General features: G+C 36.5%; 2 protein-coding genes across 2 annotated transcripts; both read right to left on the minus strand.

Annotated features, from left to right (window-relative positions):
* Positions 1-4087: 4087 nt before the first annotated feature.
* Positions 4088-20749, minus strand: CRISP2 (cysteine rich secretory protein 2). Its single transcript, XM_028510121.2, has 8 exons — positions 20646-20749; positions 15356-15433; positions 14084-14200; positions 12997-13084; positions 9460-9605; positions 8939-9036; positions 6947-7035; positions 4088-4664 (listed from the first exon to the last, which is right to left on the minus strand). The coding sequence occupies exons 2-8, from the start codon at positions 15422-15424 to the stop codon at positions 4537-4539; spliced, it is 735 nt and encodes a 244-aa protein (XP_028365922.1). The 5' UTR covers positions 15425-15433; positions 20646-20749; the 3' UTR covers positions 4088-4536.
* LOC114494825 (protein FAM177A1-like) lies at positions 18653-20749 on the minus strand. Its single transcript, XM_036024217.1, has 2 exons — positions 20646-20749; positions 18653-20088 (listed from the first exon to the last, which is right to left on the minus strand). Exon 2 carries the CDS (start codon positions 20054-20056, stop codon positions 19421-19423), a length of 636 nt encoding a protein of 211 aa, XP_035880110.1. The 5' UTR covers positions 20057-20088; positions 20646-20749; the 3' UTR covers positions 18653-19420.
* Positions 20750-23803: the final 3054 nt, after the last annotated feature.

The raw sequence follows: 23803 nt of genomic DNA on the forward strand, positions 1-23803 counted from the left end.
ATGTTCTCACTGGATGCCTACATATTCCATTAACCTCTACAAAATTCATATATGTAACAAAATTTAACCTTCACCTTTCCTCCTTAATTCTAGACAATCTCAGTTTTGGTACATGGTACCCAATGATATGAGATACCTTGAGCCTGCATATAGTATGTTTATCATGCATGTGAAGTTACATAGCCCAGAATTATTTCTTATACCTCCAAAAAGAAGATGATGTTTAAGCACCAAACCTAGCCCTGGTCTGGTGGCTCAGTTGGTTGGAGCATTGTCCCATATGCCAAAAGGCTTCAGGTTTAACCCCCCAGTCAGGACACATACTTAAGTTGCAAGTTCAATCCCTGGTTGAGGTGCATATGGGAGGTAACTGATTGATGTATCTCTCTCACATCTATGTCTCTCCCCACCTATTTTCCTTTCTCTTTAAAATCAGTGGACATATCCTTGGGCAAGGACTAAAAATAATAATAATGAAAAATAAATGGCCCACTTACTCTCTTCTTTCTGTTATGTGTTCCTGCTTATTTTCTCTATGACACTCACATATACAATACCTTATTTGCTGGCCTGTTCATTAGTGTTAACTTATTCCACAATTACTTATTGAGACCCTCTTATGAGTGAAACACTCTGCTGGGCACTGGAAATACATTTGTGATGTGAACAAGTGAGTTAAGATCTCATTAGAATATGAAGTTTCTGAATAAGGACAATGTGAACTCCTTGAAGACAAGGCTTAGAGCCTAGGTTTGCCAGGCTGATTGGGAGTCTGGTGCTATACAGGAGCTTCTCAGTGCCTCAGAAACCAGTTGATGTTGGGGTGAGTTCAGATCCCAGGCTCACAGGAGACCACTGGAATCCTGGTGCTATGGGAGCTGGCTGGTACCTTGGAGAGTCAAGAGCTCGGGATCACAGGAGCTTGCCAGGAACCTGGTGCCATAGAAGCTGCCTGGGATCTCTGGAAACCATGAGCCCTGGGTGAACCAGGGGCCTTGGTTTGCAGGAGCCACTAGGGAAACCCCTGGAACCACAGGAGTTGGCCCAGCACCTGGTAGGCTGGTTTTGAGGTCTGTGGTGAAGTTGGGTGCTCACTTCACTCTACTTCTCCACAAAAGGGTATGCATATGCACCAGGCTGCCCAGGATCCAGGGACAGAAATATGTGTACAGTGAATCTATCTTTGCTACACTCTTCAACATGTCTTTTCTTATTCTTATGCTTCACCCAGGTGCTATAATCTGTCACCTGAAATCCTTGGCTCTTGTGAAAGTATTTAAGTATATGGATTGTTGTTCAAAATTATGTTTTAGGGGGCTAGAAATTCCTATACTGCCATTTTGCTGACATTACGCTGCAACCAACACTATTTTAAGCTTACCTATGTCATTAAATTTTAGCAAATTCCTTATGCAATGGATATAATGATTATATTCATTTTATAAATGAGAAAGTTGAAGACCTCCTGTCATGATAGTTTGCTTTTAGTTTTATGTAAATGGAATCATATAGTATGCACACTCTTATATTCTTTTACTAATTATTTTGAGATATACCAGTTGTTAGGAATATCAATAGTTCATTCCTTTTATCTGCCAAGTAGTTGTCCATTATATATATATATATATACTATAACTTGCTAATACTGTTACATGTGAATGAGCATTTGAATTGTTTCTAGGTTTTGGTTATTACAAACAAACCTTCCATGGATGCTCACGTACAAACCTTTGAATGGACATATGTTTTCCTTTGGGTATATAGAAATGGAAAGGCTAGGTCCTAGACTAGCTATATAACTTATTAAGAACCTGTAGACATGTTATCTATACAACAATATTTTATATTCCCAAGAGCAGTGTGTGATGGATCCAGTTCTTCCACAACTTTACCATCACATTGTAGAGTCAGTCTTTTTTCATTTTAGTTATTCTAATACCTGGGTAGTATATTTTCAGAGTAGTCAATCTGCATTTCTGCAATGACTAATGATGAATATCTTTTCATATTCTTATTTGCCATCTGTACACATTCTGTGGTGAAGTCTCTGTTCAAGTCTCTTACTCATTTTTACTGGATTGTTTTTAAAAAGTCATTATTGAGTTTTGAGAGTCACCATATATTCCTGATACAAGTCTATTTTTTAGACAGATACTTTGTAAATAATTTTCCCCAGTCTATGACTTGCCCTTTTGTCCTCTTAATGGTGTTTTAAAAGAACAGAACTTTTTTCATTTTGATTAAGCTAATTTATCAATTTGTTCTTTTATATCATTTTAACATTGTATATAAGAAATCTTTACTTAACCAGAACTCTCAGAGATTTTTCTCTTATGATTTCTTCTAAATTTTTTCTAATTTCTTGTTTTAGGTCTATGATAGATTTGGGGTTATTTTTTGCTTATAGTACAAAATCTAAATCAAAGTTCATTTTTTTAAATATGTATCATTTTTCCCACCACCATTTGCTGACAAGACTATTCTTTCTCCATTGAGTTGCCTCTCCACCATTGTCAAATCATCTGTCCATATATGTGTATCTGTTTTCAGGTTGATCATTATGTCTATCATTTCTTCTGAGCATAAGAATAGTTTTACCACTTCTTTTCCAATCAGATGCTCTTTGTTTGTCTTATCTAATTTAGTGGACAGGACTACTACAATGTTTAATACATATGAAAATGGATATCTTTGATTTTTTTCTATATTAGGGGGAAAACTTTCACTCTTTTAACATTAAGTATTGTATATTTGTTTATAGAAGAATATATTTGCTTTAGGTTCCCTTTGACAACTTGAAAAACTTCTCTTCTTGGTTTGCTAGGAGTTTTATTTGACTGGATATCAGATTTTGTCAAATGTTTGCTTTTCAACTATTGAGATGAGCACATGGCTTATCTATTTGGTGGCAAATAGATTAGGTGGCAACAAATTAGATTTGAATATTAACTCAACCCTGCACCTGTAGAGGTAATCCAATGTCACTAGAGTATATTATCTTTATCTTATAATCCTGGATTAATTTATTCAATTTTTGTTTGGAATTTTTCTATCCATGTTCATGACAGCTATAATTCTACATTTTTTTAAAATCCTATTTAATGTCTTTGGGTTTAGTAGTAGGATAATACTAGACTCAAAGAGTGAATTGAAAGCATTCTTTCATTCAACTTTCTGAAAGATATTGTGCATAATTTGTAGTAATTCTTTTTTAAATAGCTGATATAACTCTGCAATGAAATGATCTGGGCCTCAAATTTTTTCTTATAGAAACATTAGAATTATAAATTCAATTTCTTTAATGAGGATACAATAATTTATATGATCTGTTTCATCTTGGATGCATCAATAGCTCAGGCTAGTTCACCATCTCTCTGGCCAGACCTGACAGATATTTTTCTGACTACTATCCATACCTATTTCACTTATTTTAGATTTTCAAAGTGGTTTCTCTTTAATTCATGAAGTGGGTCTACTTTGTTGTTTCATCAATCATAAATTGAGGCAAAAACTTATAAATGATCTCCCTAAAATATTTATTACTTTTTTGGGGGGGATATTTTTTATATAAGTTGTCAAATAATAATGCCCCTTTTAAAATTTAAACATGATTATTGATTTTAGACAGAAGAAGGGAAGAGAAACATCAGTGTGAGAGAGAAACCTCAGTTGGTTACTTCCCATAAGTACCTCAACTGGGGATTGAACCTGCAGCCTAGGTATTTGCCCTGACTGGAATGGAACCCTCAACATTTTGGTGTACAATATCACACTCCAACCAACTGAGCCACTCCAGACGGGGCAATACTTTCTTTTTAAAATTTATCAACTAAACCAATAGAGAGGATATTAGAATATCAAAAAAAAATAAACAAACAAAAAAGAAGTAATAATAGGCTGATTCTTTTTTTGTTTGCTAAAGTTTAATTTTATAGGCAAATATTTTGGAAATTTTAATCTATATAACATTGATCTTGGCTAAGTCCAGCTGGAACAATTATGAATTTTATAAAATATTGTACAAGAATCATATCTAAATAAAGAATCACATCTATGTGTTTGCTTAATATGTTCTTTATTATTTTTGTTTAAAAAGGAGGCCATAAGACAAAGGTAGATGTTACTCTTTGAACTCATTCTTTATACAATACATTTAAAAATCATGTAGTAGGAAAGACAATGATGTTACTGGTTTTTTTTTTAAGTTGTTTCAGGAAACATGATTCTTCGTTTTAGTCCAAAACTCTAGTGATCTAAATCCTGTGGTTATAAAACTTTAAAAATCTTCAACTTGATTTGATTCATTATGTTTAAAGTACCAAGTTTATCTCAAAGTCCAAAGTTGCCATTATAGACTATGCTGCTTTTGTAAATCCATGTGTGAAAGAGCTTTCTGTGAAGATCTAAGAAAAAAAGATCCATTACCTTTTGGAGTCAAATTTGTAACTAACATGCCTACAATTTCCCCTCTGGGATGTGTCAACTAAATGATGCAGCCCTCCTCCACTTAGTCTTGCACATCGTACGTTGAGTATTTCAGTAAATTTTGTTCTCACACTGGCAAGTGGCCTTGCACTTTTCCTTGAGCAATTCATGTCCACATCCAGCTGTTTTCTTCAAAGAATCGCAGTTGCTGAGGAGATCTTCATACTGGCAACTATTGGCTGTAAGAAAAACAGATTAGCTACATTATTATTTTCCTTAGTGGCAGCAAAACAAGTTATACATTCAAAATGCATAGGGGGTAGGGTTGGACAAGTATGTCAGTGTCTCTTACACTATGATAGGCTTTTCACTTCTTGAGGGACATAATAAGGTGCTTTAGTTGAGCTCACTGTTTAATCCATCACTTAAAATTTTGAATTTGGCAACACGTCTCTAAAATTAAGTGACCTACTTTTCCCCCTTTTCAAAGAAACTAAGATCAATATAAGTAAATCTCTGTATACCTGCAGAGTCTAATATGGGAGCCACTAGCCATATGTAGCTATTTCAATTAAATTATTATAAATTAAATAAAATTTAAAATGTATTTCCTTAATCATTTCCATCCTTTTATGCTATTGAACAGCATGGCTTCAGATTCTAATGCTTTCCTTTCTGGAGAAAGTGATTTTTGTAGGAAGATTAAGATGTAAAACAGTGATAATATGCCCCCTTTCCTTCTGGTATTTCTTCTTGAATGTTCCCGTGGGACCCCAAACTCAACAAATTCCAAAATAAACTCATCATACTACCCACAAGGCTGATGATTCTTGGCTTTTGTCTTCCTACATCCCTCCCACAATCTCAGTGGAATGGCTCTCTGACTACTCAGTGATTTAGGCCCAGAAATGAATCCATCTGATCTCCTTTTCTACTTCTGACTGACATTCAACCAGCACAGATAACCAACACTGGCTATTCTTCTGGGCTCTCGGGCCTGTCCATTCTTCTTTATTTATTTTGCCATTAACACAGTAAAGACATCCACTTTTTTAAACCCATGTTTTTTTAACAGTTTTCTAGCTGGCTTCCATCCAATTGTTTCTACATACTATTGCTAGAAAGTTTTTTATGAAATGTCATTCTGACCTTGTCACTCTTTGATTTAAAATCTTTCAGTTAATTGCTTATTGCTAACAGAGTAATTCCAATCTCCTTAGCAAATGGCATTCAGTCAAGATATAAAGATTCAGCTTTTTAAAATTTGATTTATAGCTTTGATATCATCAATATCTGAATTATAGCTATATAATTCAGTCAGAATGCTAACTTAAAGTGAATGTACTTGAAAGGTAAAACTCTCAGTGAGTAAGTTAAATCTATTGTTCATAATTTTAATGAAAGTATTCCAACTATAAAAGGCCAACACTTTTTACTTCTATTTATGACAACTTTAGAAATGATATATGGCATTTTATTCTCTCCTTTTGCAACAATGTGTTTGTGAGTTCTATGAACCAATATTATATGTGCATTGGATTTTGTCATTAAGAAGTGCACAAAACTACTTATTTAGGGTCAGTGACCATTTATTAAGTCAAACACTATGATTGCTATTATACTATACAAATGTGGTAATCAGCATGATGAACACATTAGCACAAAAGAAACAATATTTGCCCTGGCTGGTGTGGCTAAGTGGGTTGCACACCCATCTGTAATCTTTTTTTTTAAAGATCTTATTTATTTTTAGAGATGGAGGAAGGAAGGGAGAAAGAGAGGGAGAGAAATATCAATGTGTGGTTGCCTCTCGCATGCCCCTTACTGGGGACCTGGCCTGCAACCCAGGCATGTGCCCTGACTAGGAATCAAACCGGTGACCCTTTGATTCACAGGCCGGCACTCAATCCACTGAGCCATACCAGCCAGGGCCCCATCTGTAATCTTAAAGGTCCCCAGTCCGATTCTCAGTCAGGGCACATCCCTGAGTTGCAGGAGGGCAGGTCCCCAGTAGGGGGTGTATGAGAGGCAACCACACATTGATATTTCTCTCCCTCTCTTTCTCCCTCCCTTCCCCTCTCTCTACAAATAAATAAATAAATAATATCTCTTAAAAAAAGAAACTTAATATTTAGTGTGCCTGTCTAGACTGAGCCAGTCATCTCACATCCATAGATTTATACATTTTCATTCTTTCAAATTACCACCTGTAGTGTAATGATACTTCGATGAAATGAGCTAGTTACCAGAAATATGTAGTTAATGAGCTCTGCATAGCCATAAAAGTCATTGATGGTAGATGTTTCATTATGTTAGATATGGTAATATTCTTTCTATTACAAAAATATGTAGGTTAGTAAAATGTATAAAATGTTTACTTATATATCCTGTTGAGGAATCTTTCTGTCTTTTGCATAAAGACATTACATAAATGGTAGCTTTATGAAATTTGCTAATCCACAAAAAGAAAATAAAACATGAACATTTTATTATCATAGCAGGTTAATGACTTTAAACTTACTGCACAGTCCGTTGTCACAGTTACCAGGGCAACTGGCACAGGGTGTTCCTTGTTGGTAAGGGGTGTTCTTTTTACTTACGTTATTACCACTGAAATTTAAAATACATAATGTCAAATATTTTTCACTTTGCTGTTTAGTTTATACTCCAAGGGTAACATCAGTCACAAAATATGCAATTATTAAATATATTTAGATATGTTAACAAAAGTGAAAAAAATATAATTCCCAGTGTGTAATTCAGATAAACTCCAGATTAAGAAAATGCTTCACACACTGACTCATCTCCTTGACCATTATTCTTCAGGTTGGACAACTAAATTGGGATGACTACAATCTAAATTTTTCAGAGTATATTTTAATACTCTCTTCATCTCCCAATAGACTTGGTCGAATTGGTAAGGCAGTGCAGCCGATGTGCTGGTGAGGGGAAGGACATATCTCCTAGACAGTCAGGAGAAACTCCCGGGGGGTTGGGGGTTGCAGTACGAAAAAGAATACTCAATGTTACAGTATCATTTATAGTTGAAAAATGATAAAATACCATAATTTTTCTTATATGAATTAGGGACAGTAAAGCTCAAGTATATACATTTTTTATCTTCTACACAGGGGAAATGATATTTAAGTAGTTAGTGGTGTTTGTGTTTGTGTTTGTGAGGAGGGGAGAGTTGGGGAAATGTGTAAGTTTCTAGAGGCTGTGTGTGGTTTTTATGTTTAACACAAAGTAACATTAGTTTTTAAAAGATTTTATAAACATCGATATCCAAGGTGCAATCACCTTACAGAGACTAACTTGTAACTCTCTGATGATCATTATCTCATTGTCCAGTTAATTTATTTGAAAATATGTGGGAGTCCTAATCCCCATAGTGTTAAATGGGCCAAGAATGCACCTGAATCTCAGTCTCCCTGCACAGAATAGAACTACATGTGTGTGAGCCCTTGGAAAGTTGTAAAATAGACATAAAAGTGTTCTGGAAGTTCTGTCACCTCTGCTTTCCTTCATTATTCACTCCACCCCTCACTTCAGATACCTTCCCTCTCACAGGCAGGCAGTGAGTTTGAATGCATTCTCCTCGGACTTTTCATTTCTTTTTTGTAAGACTTAATAGATGCTTGTGGGCAAATGGGTCTGAAGGCCACACATCTCCAGTGGGAGATCCACATCCCCGGGTTGTCTACAGTCTCAAAATTAATCCCATGGGAAATGTGGTTTTGGGGGTCCCCCTGCCTCTAGTCATAAGGAATTACAAACATTAAAAGAAATCAGGGCTAACAGATACATTGAAATCAGGCCTTGAAAATATTCACAGGGATTATTGTGGATGATTTCAAACATATTGCTTGATGAAATAGCATGTTTCCTGCTATAAATCAAGACAGTATGGGATGGTTTGTTATGAACGTATTGTGTATGTGTGTGAAAACTGCTGAGAAACAAAGATGATGTTAACTTTTTCTGGACTCTAAAATATATTAAAAATTTCTTAGAAAATCTTTGAAACTCAAAAAACTAAATCATTTTTGATGGTAAAAATGTAAGTGGCCTTTCAATAAACACAAGTGGAAACATGTTAGCAGAGAAGGCAGAAATCACAATTTGTGATCCCTGCACTATCACCCCTTGCTTAATCATCAAGTTTCCACCCTCTTAGAATGTGAAATTAATAAGAACTGATGATACCAAATCTAGAGAAATGCACATTCCACACACTCATGGAATAACCTTCAGCTCTAGGGAAAGGCAGTTGAGAGAAAAGACATCATTTTATAACTGAGGAAAGAGAGCTTCAGATTTTATACTTGGACCTGAGAACTTGGTCTCTTCTTTGATAAGTTGAATGTATCTCACCTTAAAAAAGCATTTCCAAAGATTCATTCCTACCATTCACTGGAACATATTTTTATTCCTGTTTGTTTAATGTATGAGAATTTAAAAATATTAAATTGCAGATGAAATTATTGATTTAAACTCTAAAGTGTATACTCACGCAGGACAATACTGGCAGACATAGTAGTATTTTAGACTGTCTTGATTGGGACAAAAGGCAACTCCACATCCAACACGGTAAGATGAGTACCAAACAACCTACAAAACCATAAAAGAGTATATAGAGAATGCAGTAAAAAAAAGAGAGAAAATATTAAAGAACAAATACCAAATAAAAGTTAGAAAAAATATTACTACTATAGCTTATAACCATGTATTTCATAGAAATATTTAAATTATTATAACAAAATCACACTTTAAAAATATTAAGTTTTTATGTAAATTTAGTGCTTTATTGATATATCATGTTGCAGAAATACAGAGTGCACTTCCCGACCAAGAGTTTTGCAGGTCATGGGAAAAAAATGACAGCTCTAGATAAAGTGCCAGCCCAGCACCAGGACTATATTCTACCTATTCAGGCCCATTCCCCCAAATTAAACACTGGAGATAGTCGTAAATTAGAGAAGCTTTCTATATTAGAGCATTTGTGGCAGAAGTATTTTCATTTGCTCCCTTTACCTGGGTATAATGTCCAACAACTGCACTGGAACTCTTTGGTCCTACACCGTAGACAAAATTTTGGCTCTCATCATACCAGTTTTGGATTGCATTGGACCAGGCAGTAGGGTCAGTAGACATGAAGAGATTCTCACCACATTTTGTACCTATGAAGGAATAGATCATGAAGAAAGTGATATAGCTGCAATGGCAAAAGAAATCCACTATAGGAACACCAGGGTGTTGCCTTCTATGGTGCCCATACTTGCTAATGTTCACTAAAATTAATACATAAAAAGGTGGTTAAATTATCAGCTGGAATGCTGTATAGAACACAGGTCTGCCTATCACAGTGAAGCTGACCTTAACATACAAAACTTGAATAGGTTGAGAAGACCTCATTCTTCTTCCCTTCCTCTGATTGTCAAAAATGCATTCTTTCTCGTGCTAAATGCTTCATGTGTGCAATGGCTCGTGTACTCTTAGCTTTGTATTATGAGCTTGTAAAAGGCAACAACCAACTTTTAATCTTTCTTTCCTCCTCATGACCACCCTTACCAGAGATTTTTCACATACAGAACCCTAAACAAATGTTTATGATTATGATTTTGTGTCAAACTCAAAGGTAAAAGCTCTATGGGCAGTCTTTAAGACCCCAAACAAAAAGCAACTGACAGCAGGAGGATTGGCAGTTTTCAAAACTCTGTATCTTCCCTTATCAGTAAATAAGAATGTCACAAGGTCAAGTCCCCCTCAGAGAGTAAGGCAAGAAAGACCTTGCCGAGGATGACATCAGCAAGATTGATGAAATAGGAAGCCTGGACTTTCTTGCCTTCAACACACTGATCCAACAACAGTTCATGAATGAATTGCCCTTGTGAGAAACCCCAAAGCTAATTGAAAAGCTCCTATATATAGTAGAATATGAAGCCAGACTCAATGAAGCCTGTAGGGAGATTGGAATGGAACACTTGCTAGAAGCTCTACTCTGAGCACAGGGAGATACCCTCCCATCTTCCAGCTTCTCCCAGGGGAGGCAACAATTTGGTTTATGTGTCCCACATCCCAACTTTTCCGAGGGGACTTCCCAGAGGGCTGGCTTCTGTTTTGGTTGTCTTGGAGCCCTGAGTGTCAGGTTCAGGCTAGTCACCTGAAGGATAATCAATGTGGTGGCTTGGACTTGGAGACACCATAATTGTCCCTTTAGCTCAGTACAGAGCAAGAAAATAAAAAATCTTAGCTCTCGGCTTCTTCTATGGGAGGCATAGTGTTGATCAGTGCATTTAATGTTCCAATTTTGCCAAGGCTACCCAAAGAACTGGCATCTGTCTTTCCATTCTTAGATGTTTGATGGGGTTAGCACAGTCTTTCTCTCTGGGGAAGAAGAGAGAAGGTTTGGTAGATGCCATAGATCCTCTTCCCAGTTCAGCACATGGCAAGCAGACAAAAACCACAGCTGCTTGCTCCTCCCCACAGGAATAAAAGAGTTTGTCTGGACATGCAATGTCTCGAATTTCCAGAGCCTGTCTGAAGGACTGCTTTCTGACTTGCCTATTTGGAAATGCTAACAAAACCTACCATAATCTAGCTGCCCAGGGCTATTGAAAACAGAGGCAGGGGTTTGGCTGGCAATAGCCACAGTTTCTCTTTCTGGTCCAGCACAAAGTGAACAGGCAAAAAAATCTCAGCTCTTAGCCTTTACCTTGGGAGGGAAAAAATTGAATGGAACATCCAAGGATCTATCATTTCTGGGGGCTGCCTGAGAAACTAAGGATTGTTTCTCAGACTGACCACAATGGACTAGAATAAACATTTCTTCAAAGGTGATGCAAAAATGGCCAAACAGGTGTATGAAAATGTGCTCAACACTATTAATCATCAGAGAAATGTAAACCACATCCACAATGAGATATTACCTTATTCCTATCAGAATGTCTATTTTTTTTAAAGACAAGTGATGGTGAGGATCAAAGTGATGCTTATTGAAGCACCATTCACGATAGCCAAGATGTGGAAACAACCAAATGTCCACTGACAGATAAATGTATAAAGAAAATGCAGTACACACACACGTGCGTGTGTATAAAATGGAACACTATTCATCCTTTAAAAAGGAGGACATTCTGCAACATGCGACAACATGGATGAACCTGAGGACAAGTGAAATGAGCCATGGAAAGATGACTACTGAATGCCTTTACTTACATGAAACTACTAAAATTCTCAAATTGATAGAGTCAAAGAGTGGAATGGTGGTTGATGGGGCTGGTAGGAGGGGGAAGTGGGGAGTTCCCAATCCATGGGCATGAAGCCCGAGTTATGAATGATGAAAAAGTGTACAGCATTGTACCTTTGTACCATTGTACAACATTGCTGTACAATGTTGTACAGCAATACAACAATGGTGTATGGTACACTTAAAGTTGTTTAAAGGGTAGATCTCATGTTAATTGTTCTTAAATAATAAAATTAATTAGAAAAATAAAGAAGTTTCTTGCAGCCCAGAAAGTTTTCCCTATCTTTTCAAGCTCTCATTTAATGTTTATCATTTGGTGGCTAGAAATTTAATCTTTACATGCCACTTAGAGTATAAAATATTCTTAGATATATTCTTTAACAGTGGAGGAGAGAAATTAAGACTCTAACCATAGACTTGGAACTTTAAGACCATTTGGTTTTCAATCTTGTACTGAAACTCTTCATAATTTCATTATAATGTGAGCAACAACAATACAAACAATAACAGTTCTACTGAAATTACAAGTAAATTATTCACTACTTTCAAACTGAGCTTGCCTATACATAGTGATATTATGCTTGATATTGTGCATTATAATGTTTGATAATGTAAATAAATATTGCATGTAAGGTTTATGCATACAAGTGTTTTCCCTTTCAGTATTTTTATGTTTTATAAGGTATGTCTTCTGTGCTTTTTGAATCTAATATATTACACTATGCATTATAGGCACAAAGTCATATAAAATACTTGACTTTCTGCTATTAAAAATTTGAAATTATTGAACATATCCCAAATACTTATCCTGCTTTTTAAAAGTTTAGTATTTTTTAAAGAAAAAATCAGGAACAGTTCCACATAATTAAATATATTTTATGAATATGAAATTAATAGATTTCAGAGTGCCAAGTAGCTACACAATATCATAAAAGGGCAGTGGATTAGAAATCAGAGAGCCTGTTTAAGTTTCCAATATATGTCACTACTTCAGGTTGTGTTCTTAGGTAAGTCATTCCTGTCAAGTCCTAGTTTTCTAATCTTTAAAATTTAAAAAATGGTGATGCATGACCTATTTATTCCTGAGCTGGTTGAAAGGAACAAATGACTGAGAAATTATTTGCATAACATGAACCATCTGTAAGCACAAAATGGTACTTATCACATTTTCTATATACAGGTACTTTGATTTCAAAAAGACAAATAGAAGCAACATTTATTCAAGTCTTAATGCAAGACCCTGGTATGGTCCTTTCTATTTTATTTGTCCACTGCTATTTTATTTCTTCATTTATTCAACAAATGGCTACTAATGTACATACTGGTTTTTCGGTCCTCTGCATTACTGTGTTGTAAAGTGCACTTGTTTGCCCATTTTTGGGCATTTGCTGTTGCTTCTGTGCTCCATTCCTAAGCATTATAAGAAAAAAAAATACACTTAAGTATTCAACTCCAAAAAAGCATATGCATTATAATCTGATTGGTAGATTAACCTGTACTACCTCAATACTTCTGTAGAGCCCTGGCTGGTGTGGATCAGTTGGTTGTAGCATCCCACCATAAGCAGAAAGGTTGAGGGTTTGCCCCCTGCTCAGGGTGTGTGTGTACAAGAGGCAACCGATTGATGTACCTCTCTCATATCAATGTTTCTCTTTCACTTTCTCTCCCTTCCTCTCTGTCTAAAATCAGTAAGCATGCCCTCCCAGGAGGATTTAAAAAAAAACACTTCTGTAGATATATAATTTATTTGTCACTGGTCTTAGGTCTTAAAATATCCTTTGTTTGGTGTGTCTTTATCTGCCCCAGTGCCAGTTTCCCACAAGAGCAGCCTATAGGTAGCGTGTCCATCAAAAGTCTAACACAATAATATCTGACTATGATCACACAACAGCCACAGGTCAGGATTTTCAGTAATGGTGCTATTCTAAATAGTGACCAACATGTAAAGTATTATAATTATAACTACATTTCAATAGTAGTAATAAACTGGCCTAGATTATTCCCAACACCATTTGTAGCCTATTGATTTCATACAGGAGATATTTAGCTTTCGGGGACTACCCCTTGGAAAGTGGACTATTTACCCTAAATGGCACTGATCTTGAAAGAAACAGGATTTATTTTAAGCTAGGAAAAATAGCAAAGAAAAAAAGTAACAGCTTCACATTTGATGCCTGAAGATTCGACCTCTAATTCTGCCTTCCAAACTTTATAGCCCAATTTTGATGAGTTATTTAACTAGTATAAAATAAAATTAAGAATTTCTTTTCTGCCCATAGCACAGCTCAGATGAAATAGCAAAACAGAAGCAGAATGTTGTAAGGCACAAAGCTGGTAGCGAACACCAGTTACCAGCTTCCTGATCTCACCACTTGTCCCTACCACTTTCCTTATATTACTGCCTCTTACCATCTTGAGCATGTTGCTGGCAGGTGGAGAGACTGATTTCCTTAATTCATTGTGTTTATTTACAATTTCTCTTTGTATTTGCGCTTGAGAGGTTAACAAAGAAGAAAAGGCTGGATCCTAAAAGGAAATAAAATTAGAATTTTTTTAAAATGACATATTTGAAATTTTTAAACATATAATATTGAATAATTAATTCAAAGAAGCAAGGGTCACTTTAGAAAGTGTTCAGTTTAAACCACATTAGTTGCAAAGCATTGCCAGTGAATCTTAGCCAAAGCTATGACAAATAGCAAAGGAGGAATTTGAAGCTTTGAGAATAAAATGTAATTCATGACATGACAATTTTTAAAAATCCTTTAAGGCCAAAAATGCCCATTTCTGACTTCAAGGGAACTCAATATGATATACAAGTGATAATATTTAAAATCACAAAGGTGCACAATAGGAACATTAAGATATATTCATTTACATTGGATCAGGCTGCATCAGGGGGCTAAGGGTGTGGCTCAAGGTTCATCCCAACTTTGAGGGAAATGTGACTTGACATGGTTATCTGTATTTAGAGACAGAATGCATTTAGAATATTTTAGGGAAAGAATGTTTAGGCTCCGTGGAAGTGTATTCAAAATTCTAGAAAATTCATTCTACCTATTGTGGTTAGCTTATATGAAGTCAGTCAAAAGACAGCTTTGCAATATTAAACAATCTCTGATGCATTTGGAGGAAGCAAAACCATCCAATTAATAGACTATTGCTGACTTTTTTATTTTATTAACAGAAGTGTAATTAAAGTATTAAATCAGGTGTTGCTATTTTCTGGTTTGTCCTTGTGTGTGAGAGTGTGGGGCTTTGAGTCTGAAGGTAGAGGAAAATGTGGGTGTTGTTCCATGAGGGTTACACAACTGAATGGCTGAAATTTACAATGATCTAAAACACTATTGCATCATGTACTTAATATAAAAACAATTAATGTGATATTTACCTCTTCTTTTTTGTATGAAATCTTTGAAATCTGGTATGTATATTACACTTACAGTACATCTTATTTTGGACAAACCACATTTCAGCTGTCAATAGCCACATGTGACAATAGCTCCGCATTTCACAGCACAGCCTTAAATTTTCATCTAGATAATGATGATAAATACTCTGAGCAACCAGTGAGTACTTTGTGATATGCCAGACACTCTTTCCCTTTTCTACTCCCCAAGTGCCTTGCCATCCCACAAAGTTGCTTGAATAGCTCTGGGAAGATTTTCCACTCCAAGTTACCTTTTTTTCTGCAGGTAAGGATGGAAGCAGCACAGCAGTCAGAAACACCACCACTGGGAATAAAGCCATTGCTGGGAACTAAGTCAAAGAGAACAAAGGTCTGCATTGAACATCAGTCTGTGGACTAAGAGGGGAAAACCATTGTGATGACCATGGTCATCTCAAAGCAACTGCAATCTCCAGATTCATAATGTAACCAGAGAAGACTGTCATAGGGTACCAGTAAAATCATAGTGGAATCAACCTTGTCTCTGATAGGGATAATAAAATGTAAACTGAAGAACATGACTGATGCCCTTGAAATATATATAATACAGATTGTCATACTCTTATATTACTGTTAAAGATACTTCTCATTCAATTGTTTCAAAGTCATACACATTAAGAGATAATTTATATTATCTCTTTTAGAATGAAATATAAAGAATTCATTGAGGTTTCAATTTGATAGACTGAGAAAAAAGTAAAATTTACTTGAGATTATTCTCTCAGTAAAAATTAAACATAAAGTTATGAAAAACATGGATGGATTAAATATGCCATTTTACCATTGGCAAAATAAAAATGATTGACAAATAAAATGTTCACTTTAAAATAAATGAATTATCACTTATACTTGGTTCTCAAAGCAAGATGAAGTACATTCTTTATCTGACAGAAAAAAGAAGGTGGAGGGAAGGTTAGCACACAATATATATTATACTTATCTTTGTTTTAGCACATTCTGTTTGCCCAAGTAAATCTAAGTCAAGAAGTTTTAGAACAGAATTTTTTACACCAATAGCTTTCAATTTCATTGCCAGTTGTCTGACATTGTTTTTTGACATTATTTGTTTTCCATTTAGCTTTAATCTGAATAAGTAAAGCATTCCTTTCTTCCCTAACCAGCCATCTCTTCTCAGGAATGCTAACATTTGGATGTTGCTTTTGGTCTAGTATTTTTATAAAAACTGCTCCAGGCAGGTTAATCACTGCAAAGGGAACCAGGACCCTACCTTGCAGCTGAACTCTTGTGGCTCAGCTTTCTGTGACATTTATTTCTTAATTAACAACTTTCTATGTCTTATTGGTGAAGAACATAGTTTTTAAAAACATTAGTGCTGAGAAACCCTCTCAGAGATTCAATTTTCTCTTCTGTAAAATATGGATTGTCTTATAATAGGTTTGCTTTGAAAACTAAAAGGCATAATATACATAGAGCACCTAATAAAATGTATGGCATAGAATACTCAATAAATGGAAATTATCAATATTTTCATTATTACCCTTTACAATGAGTGGTCATTTTCTGAGCTCATAAGATCTTCCATAAATGCATGTTATTTGATTAAGTCATCAATTTATTTTAGAAGTGTTTATAAGACCTGTGTTTATTTTATTTTATTTTTTGTATTTATGGGAAATTTTATAGTTTGAGTAAATTAAAATATAAAAGTTTAAGGCACAGTGTATAACTATGTAAACATTACAAATGGGCCACTGTTGGACAAGTAAATAAAATGAAATTAGACATAAAACCTTCATAAGTCATTACCTTTTTTTACTATAATCAGATAAGTTGCTATGTTGGGGACTGCCCTGTCTGGTCTCAGGAAGCTGTAACCCCCCGTGACTTAGGCTAAGTGAAAGACCTCCAAACCAGGAGCCACTGAAGGAGACAAAACTTATTTCCCTGGCATGAACGCTGCCTGTTCATATGCCTCATTCCTTTTCATGCTTGAATGGCAGTCAATGACGGGTAACAATTCTCTTGGATAGAGAATGAATTTAAGACAGACGTGTTCATGAAGGAATGACAGGAACAAGACTCATGGGGCTGTGGAAATAACGGGGTGATCGACATCAACCCCTACCCCCTTTGGCTTTGTCAAAGCCTGAGTCTTTGTTCTTGGATGTGAGAAATCCAAGTCTCCTGGCTGCCTCTGTCTCCTGCCCTTCTCAGGCCTGCAGGGGCAAAACAGCCCAGACCAGAAATGGTGGACCCCCGGGGTAATTAGGCCTGGGACATAGAATATGCAAGATTCTGCGAGATCTGTTTTCTGGAGGATGTTATTAACTTGGAATTTGAAAGGCACAGACAGGAAACCGAAACTGCCCTTTGAGCCCTGTTAGATAAAACCCCAATCTCTGCCCAGAATCACAGCGGGGGTTCTGTCTGCACCTTTGTAAGTCACCTACTTCTTTTGATCTTTTCTGCCAGACTGTGAATCCACAAACTCAGTCTGTTTTCTCAATAAAAATCTGCTTGGGTATGGACACGGGGTGCTCCCCACGAGAGGGGGTGGCCAAGTGGTGCCCTCCAGGAGAGAGGGTGGCTAAGGCGCTCCCCATGTGAGGAGTGTCCCTTCTGTCCCTATTCCCCCACAGGACCTGGTTGTCTCTGTGTATGTTTTTAGCATGTTTCGACGAGCATCCGCAGCCAAGATGGATACTGCTGGCCAGTATCCTCCACATTCCTAGTTTTCTTTCAGTACCTCCAGGGAGAGAAGATTCAGATGAACTTTAGATATGCATGCCTCCACTAGACAGCCACATATCTGAGTGGAAGGTACTATCTCCAATGAAATTAAAAGCAAACTAGAGGGAAGACATCAGGTTTGCATGCGGTAGAGCTATTGTAAACCATTAACTCACAGGGACATCAATTACATAATCTGATGATAAATCCTTTAGAGACTAAAGTATGTAGAGTTTACACTCATAACCAAGATTATATCACATGTCATGAATCACCCCACCATGAATCTATGTAACCAATGATTCCTAGTAAAGAATCATCTTTCATAAATTCTCCAAATTCCACTTAATTGGTAACAGACTTCCATAATAGGCCCACTGTATCCATGTTGTCAGTTTTTTGTATTTTATATAGATATATTTAAGATTGAAAGCTTAATGCTGTTTAGATGGCTATTAGCAACTATTAACTTCCAAAAATTCCCTATATTTGTGAAGGGGCTTTTAAGAGCAGCGATATCTGAAATATGACACATGTTCTTCTTTACTGACTTAGCTATAAATCAAAGCTATACAGATACCTCATAAGATTCTGAACACATATTTAGAAATATTTTCAAAATTAGTTCTATACTATACTTTTGTAAGCTTGGCTAAGAGCACAGTGAGTAGAGAGAAGGCCAACCTCAGTCAGGTACACTGTCCACTTTACTGTTGTTACTTTGAAATGGTGAATGACAAGTACCTTCATTATGCTACCATGGCACCTTGTGCAAAATTTAATTAACAGTGAGGCTCTGAAGGATTAAGTCTTCACACCTGTCCCTCCATTCCATACCCCCTCCCTGCAACTATTTGGCTCATAACCAGGACGCCACGTGGATAATCACTAGGTATTACCACTTGAAAAAAGTACATTGATAAATTTATTCAATAACTAGTATTTTTAGCATTATGTTCAAAGTCAGTTATTTAATTTGAGTAACTACTGAAAAGAGAAAACAAGATTAAGTAACCTGCATTAAAAAAAAAAAAAGAATCCCATCTTAAAAGTTAGTGTTATGAACTCAATCACCTTTCCTATAAAATAAAGCTATTCTTGAGGAAAGAAAATTCAAAATGTTTTTAACTTGCTCCTTTTACTACACACTCAATGAACCATCCTATAAAATTAATGGTTAGATACATAAATATAAAGATATAGTATAAAATGTATAGGGGGAAAATCCTCATTTTCATCTGAGATTAGGAAAATCAACTTCGATTAGCCTTTATCAGCAACTTCCCTACTTTTTTTCTTACAAACACAAATAACAGACAAGCTTGATAATGTAATTCTTTTTAATTGGAAGTTAGGGTTGTAAAAATGTCCTTAATTTTTTTTATAAAAATCATTTTAAAACCAAAGAACTAATTTTACACACAGTAAAAGCATAACACAAATATCCAAATTTCAGATCTGACTTTTGCTGGATAGAGCCTAAGAATAAAGAAACATTTTCCCCTTTCCAGATAATAACTAACATATTAAGTCCCACTGACTAGAGAATGTGAACATTCCTGGTATAAAAACCCCCTTAGGGTTTGAAGTTTGAGAGTCATTTCACTTTATGGAAGGACAGAGACTGAATTTTGTTTGTTTTCTGTAATTACTTCACAATCTTCCTCCATTTCAAAATTGAGATTCACGAATAAACTGGATATCACTGTTTCTGGTTGATCTGTCTGAACAGCGGAATCAGCCTGGAGTTCATTCTGTTGGTATTGTTTTTCTACTTCTTCAGACATCCTGTCTTCTTCCTTTCCCTCCTCCTTCTTCATATGGTAACATTTATCAATGGTGTATTGGTGTCTTGGGTTGCTCACACCAAAAACAGATGCAATCTTCTTTCTAAGAAAGTCACATACCAAGAGGGTTGATGTAGTGGCACGGTGCATGTGGAAGCATAAATAGCGGCCCCAGGTAAGCTTTTTCAGATCAACAGTAGGCAAACCATCTTTCTTTTCCAGACCATCAACATCATCTTCGTCTGTGCTGTATTCTTCCATTGTTTCACCATTGACAAAGTGGATGACTCTTCTTGGGACTTTCTTCTCTGTCCTGGTGACTCCAAGCTCTACATTTTCAAAGCCTTTTTCCTTACTCTTTTGCCATGCCACATCCCTGAATGCCTGCATGGCAGCAGCTCCCAAGACTGTGACCCCTTCTCCTTCTTCCGAAGAGCTCACTGGCTCCAGGTCCATCGTTATCACCACCACAGGGCTGCTGGTGCTGGCTAGATAGAACGTAATGGCTGATAAGCCCACTTCCATCCTCCACCTCCCCACCCAGCCATGGACAGAGCCCGAAGTTTGGAAGTGGGACTCATCCATAACCAAGACTTGCATTTTTAAGTATTTATAATTCCAAGTGTCATAGAAAGAAATCAGTATATTCAAATAAAAGGTTCTAATATGTAAGGCCCAGTTCTAGCAGAGATCTCCTTGTTAACTTTAGGAAAATGATCTAACACTTGGCTATTGTACCCTCATCAGCTCATTGAAAGACATATACGAGCCTGAGGAGTTTATAAAGCTCAATCATTCAGTAGGTTTGCATTAGATGACCCATGATTCCCATCATTCAACAGATCATAATACCACATACCCCTTCCTGGCCCTCTCCCCACACCTAACTCACCCAATCTATAATTATCTTTGTTGCATCAGTGACAGCAATAACATTTTCAGTGAGAGTATACTTACAGAAAAAAAGATCATATTTTATTCCTTTAAACACATATTCATAGAGAATTGAAAAGGCTGGCTGACATTTTCCCCTCTCATTACTTACTAATAGAAAAGTACTGTGCCCTTTGTTGCAGGTGTTTTAAAACCAGGATCTGATGGCTCTGCTGGGGGGTCTACAGGTGGAGCATGATGTATAGTTTCACAACCCTGGAACAGGCAATAAGAGGGTGTTTAAAATAAGGATGTGAAGAATAGGTATAATCAAATAATCTCTGCAGTAAACTTAAAACTTGACATAGCTGTTCAGTATTGGTCTCTAATACTTCACTGTATTAATTTGATCTCACCATTAAGACCATAATTGCCTTCTGAGATAAGGTTGTTTTGATGTCCTGGTATTTTACTTGAATACTAAGAAAAGGATTGCATTGGTTGACTTCCTTGGAATATCAGTGTATTTTCAAGATTCCCATCTCCTTATCTAGGCCTCTAACTCACATACTCTTTAGAAGATAAATTCTGTAAGTAGTTGCTCACATAGTGAGCATTTAAAACACAGATCTGAGGCCATGCCTTTATTTCTCTTCATGTCTTTTCCTGGAAGAGAGTAGATGATATGAAGTCCCGAAGATTCAACAGTCACAATTTACAGCATTCAAAACATAAGGAGCTAAAGTTCTTAATTTGACACTATGAAAGGCCAGATTTAGAAATGACTCCAGGCTTCTGCTATGACTCAGAGCTTATCAAGTGAAAAGAATGATTTATCTTTTAAGATAGGTAAAGAGTTTCTATGGGATAGACGTAAAGAGGAATGCTGGAAGTCTTTGCTGGATTGGCACTAATCAACACAAGGAAACATTGTACCCTATGCACCAGTTCAGACAACGATGTGCACCAGAGCGCCAGAAGAAGCACGAAGGATCAGAAGACCCCTCACCAACCTCACAGACCTTTCCCTCCTCTGTCTTTACCCAACCTCCACAACCCTAGTCATTTCCAGTTTCCCAGTCTGCTGTACTTCCTACCCAGGCTCCAGCGCCCAGATCTTCTTGCCTTGGGCAGAGCCACAGTCAAGCTGCAGCTGGCCCCGCCTACAGCACGTATAAAACACCCAGCCAGCCACGTGGGCACACCACGTCACAGGGCTTTGTGCCTTCAGTGTGATGTCAGCCGCTAACTGAGTTCTTCCTGCAACGTACGCAGCTCCCTCTAGGGCTGCACCAGAGAAAATCCTACACATTGTCCCTTGTAAAAAGCAGAGTTCTGCTTCTTCTCTCATTATCATTACTTAATGAGGAAGGTACGTGTCTGTTCACATACCTGAACAGTACAAGGCTGGATATATATCAGGATTTGAAATGCCCGGGGCATGGCTGAAAGGGAGGTGTCCCTTGATGAACAAGGTCTTCTGAGTTAACATGGGGCAGAATTTAAAAAGCAGATTGGAAAATTCTATAGATACTTAGGTTTTCAGCGCAATGCCAGGGTAGTATGAATAATGCACTCAAGGTTACACAGATAAAATTGGCGTTTGCAGGTTTGCTCATAACCACCTCCTATCTTGGTCCTGCTTTTTGATTTCCATAATTGTTTTGTGGTCAGGAAATCCAAGGAGCGTAAAATGAACACATTTTAAGAAAGTGTCTAGAATTCCTAATCCAAGGCCGCTAGCTTCAAGTTAGGCAGGTTTATATAGGGCGTTGGTTCAAGACGTGCTGCCTCTCTTCGAAGAAGGTGGATGAATTTGATGCATTTTCTTCTGTGCTTAGCTGTTTTCAAGATTTAAAGAAATGAGTTAATTTATTACTTAGAAGATGGGTTGGGTCAAAAGATGTGAAACCAAGGATTACCATCCATCACACGTTAGCTCTGTGTACCCAATGCCAAGAGGCTTGAAATTTCAACCCTTTGAGACTCATGGAGACACAATTCTATCTTTGTGTAGTTTCATGGTGCTGAGTGCCATTTTCCCCTTGCAATGTTAAAATTCCAAGTGACAAATGCACAGACATCATTTTAGTTCTTCTCTCCCATTTCAGTTCGATTACAACTGACTAAAAATCTTGGAATTTAGAAGTCATCCTATATTGCTTTACTCTTATGGTTACATTAAATCAAAGTTAACTCCTGAGTTGTCGTTTTTAAATGCTTATAAAATCCATCCCCAGATCTCTCTTGCTGCTATATTTATGTTTTCACCATATTTTGTTTGGATTATTAATTTAACATTTCAAATAGTTGTAGCCATGAAATTGCTGCTCATCTTTTGGAGAAAGAATTGTTTAGTACGTTGTTCTTTTTCTAGAGCAAAACAATCCATTGTTATCCTATAGTACTCTGTAATTTACTGTGAATATCCTTCTTTTCATTCTTGGAGGCATGATACCTCCAAGATTATTACTTGTTCCCATGGATAATGCCAGAATGAGAGCAACTTGAGTACCGTAGTGACAGATAATGTCAGTGCACATGTACAGGGGTGGGCCAAAGTAGGTTTAAAGTTGTTAGTGTGGAGAATAATATAACAACTCATAAATAATAATATAAAAATAAACTATGTTTCATTTACTCACAACTGCAAACCTATTTTTGCCCACCCCTGTATTTGAGAAATTGACTATGTTTCTCTTGATTATTGCTGTATTCCCAAAGCTTAACACAATATTAGTTACATAGGTGGCAGTTTGTAAAGATTAGTTCTGTGAATATATATTGACCTAGCTTAGATTTTTAGGTAATGCAGAGAAAAGGACATGCCATCTCTCTTTTCTAAGATGTGTAGTCCTGTGGGAAAGATATTGATAAATACATATAAACTTACTGGGTAGTGCAGTTTAGTGCTAAGTTAAAACAGGAAAAATGTACAGCAATTGAGAGTTTTGTGAGTTGATATTATCAGAATGATAGGCTCTAGAAAAATGTTGCGGAAACTCTGTATAGAAGTCTAAGGAGATTTGCTTCCTTGTATAACATGGGAAAGTAATAATTTCACTGATGTGTAGAGAGTTGGGAAATTACATGATCAAGTATTACTTCGAGAAAGCTACCTGATAGCACTGTGCAAGGTGATTTGTGGAGCTCAGATATTGGTGTTGGGAAAAATAAAAGTGTGGTGACAATTTCCCATATTAATTTTAGAGTAGTAGAAATAGGACAAAAGGATGGCATGTGAAGAAAAAAACAGTGTTGAAAAATGTGGTATAGAGGGCAAATCTAGATTTAAAAAAGCTTATAAGTTTAGATCCTACATATGCTGGA

This window comes from Phyllostomus discolor, chromosome 4 (genome assembly GCF_004126475.2).
Source record: "Phyllostomus discolor isolate MPI-MPIP mPhyDis1 chromosome 4, mPhyDis1.pri.v3, whole genome shotgun sequence".
NCBI lineage: Eukaryota > Metazoa > Chordata > Mammalia > Chiroptera > Phyllostomidae > Phyllostomus > Phyllostomus discolor.

Bases quoted from the DNA above. Each gene is read 5' to 3' on its own strand.
- LOC114494825 (XM_036024217.1), bottom strand. From the start codon at position 20,056: ATGGACCTGGAGCCAGTGAGCTCTTCGGAAGAAGGAGAAGGGGTCACA.
- CRISP2 (XM_028510121.2), bottom strand. From the start codon at position 15,424: ATGGCTTTATTCCCAGTGGTGGTGTTTCTGACTGCTGTGCTGCTTCCA. The intron at 9,606-12,996 runs GTATGTACATTA...ATTCCTTCATAG, and splicing joins TGCAGAGGACCGAAAAACCA to GTACAAAATGTGGTGAGAAT. The intron at 9,037-9,459 runs GTAAAGGGAGCA...ATGGTTTTGTAG, and splicing joins TTGTTGGACATTATACCCAG to GTTGTTTGGTACTCATCTTA.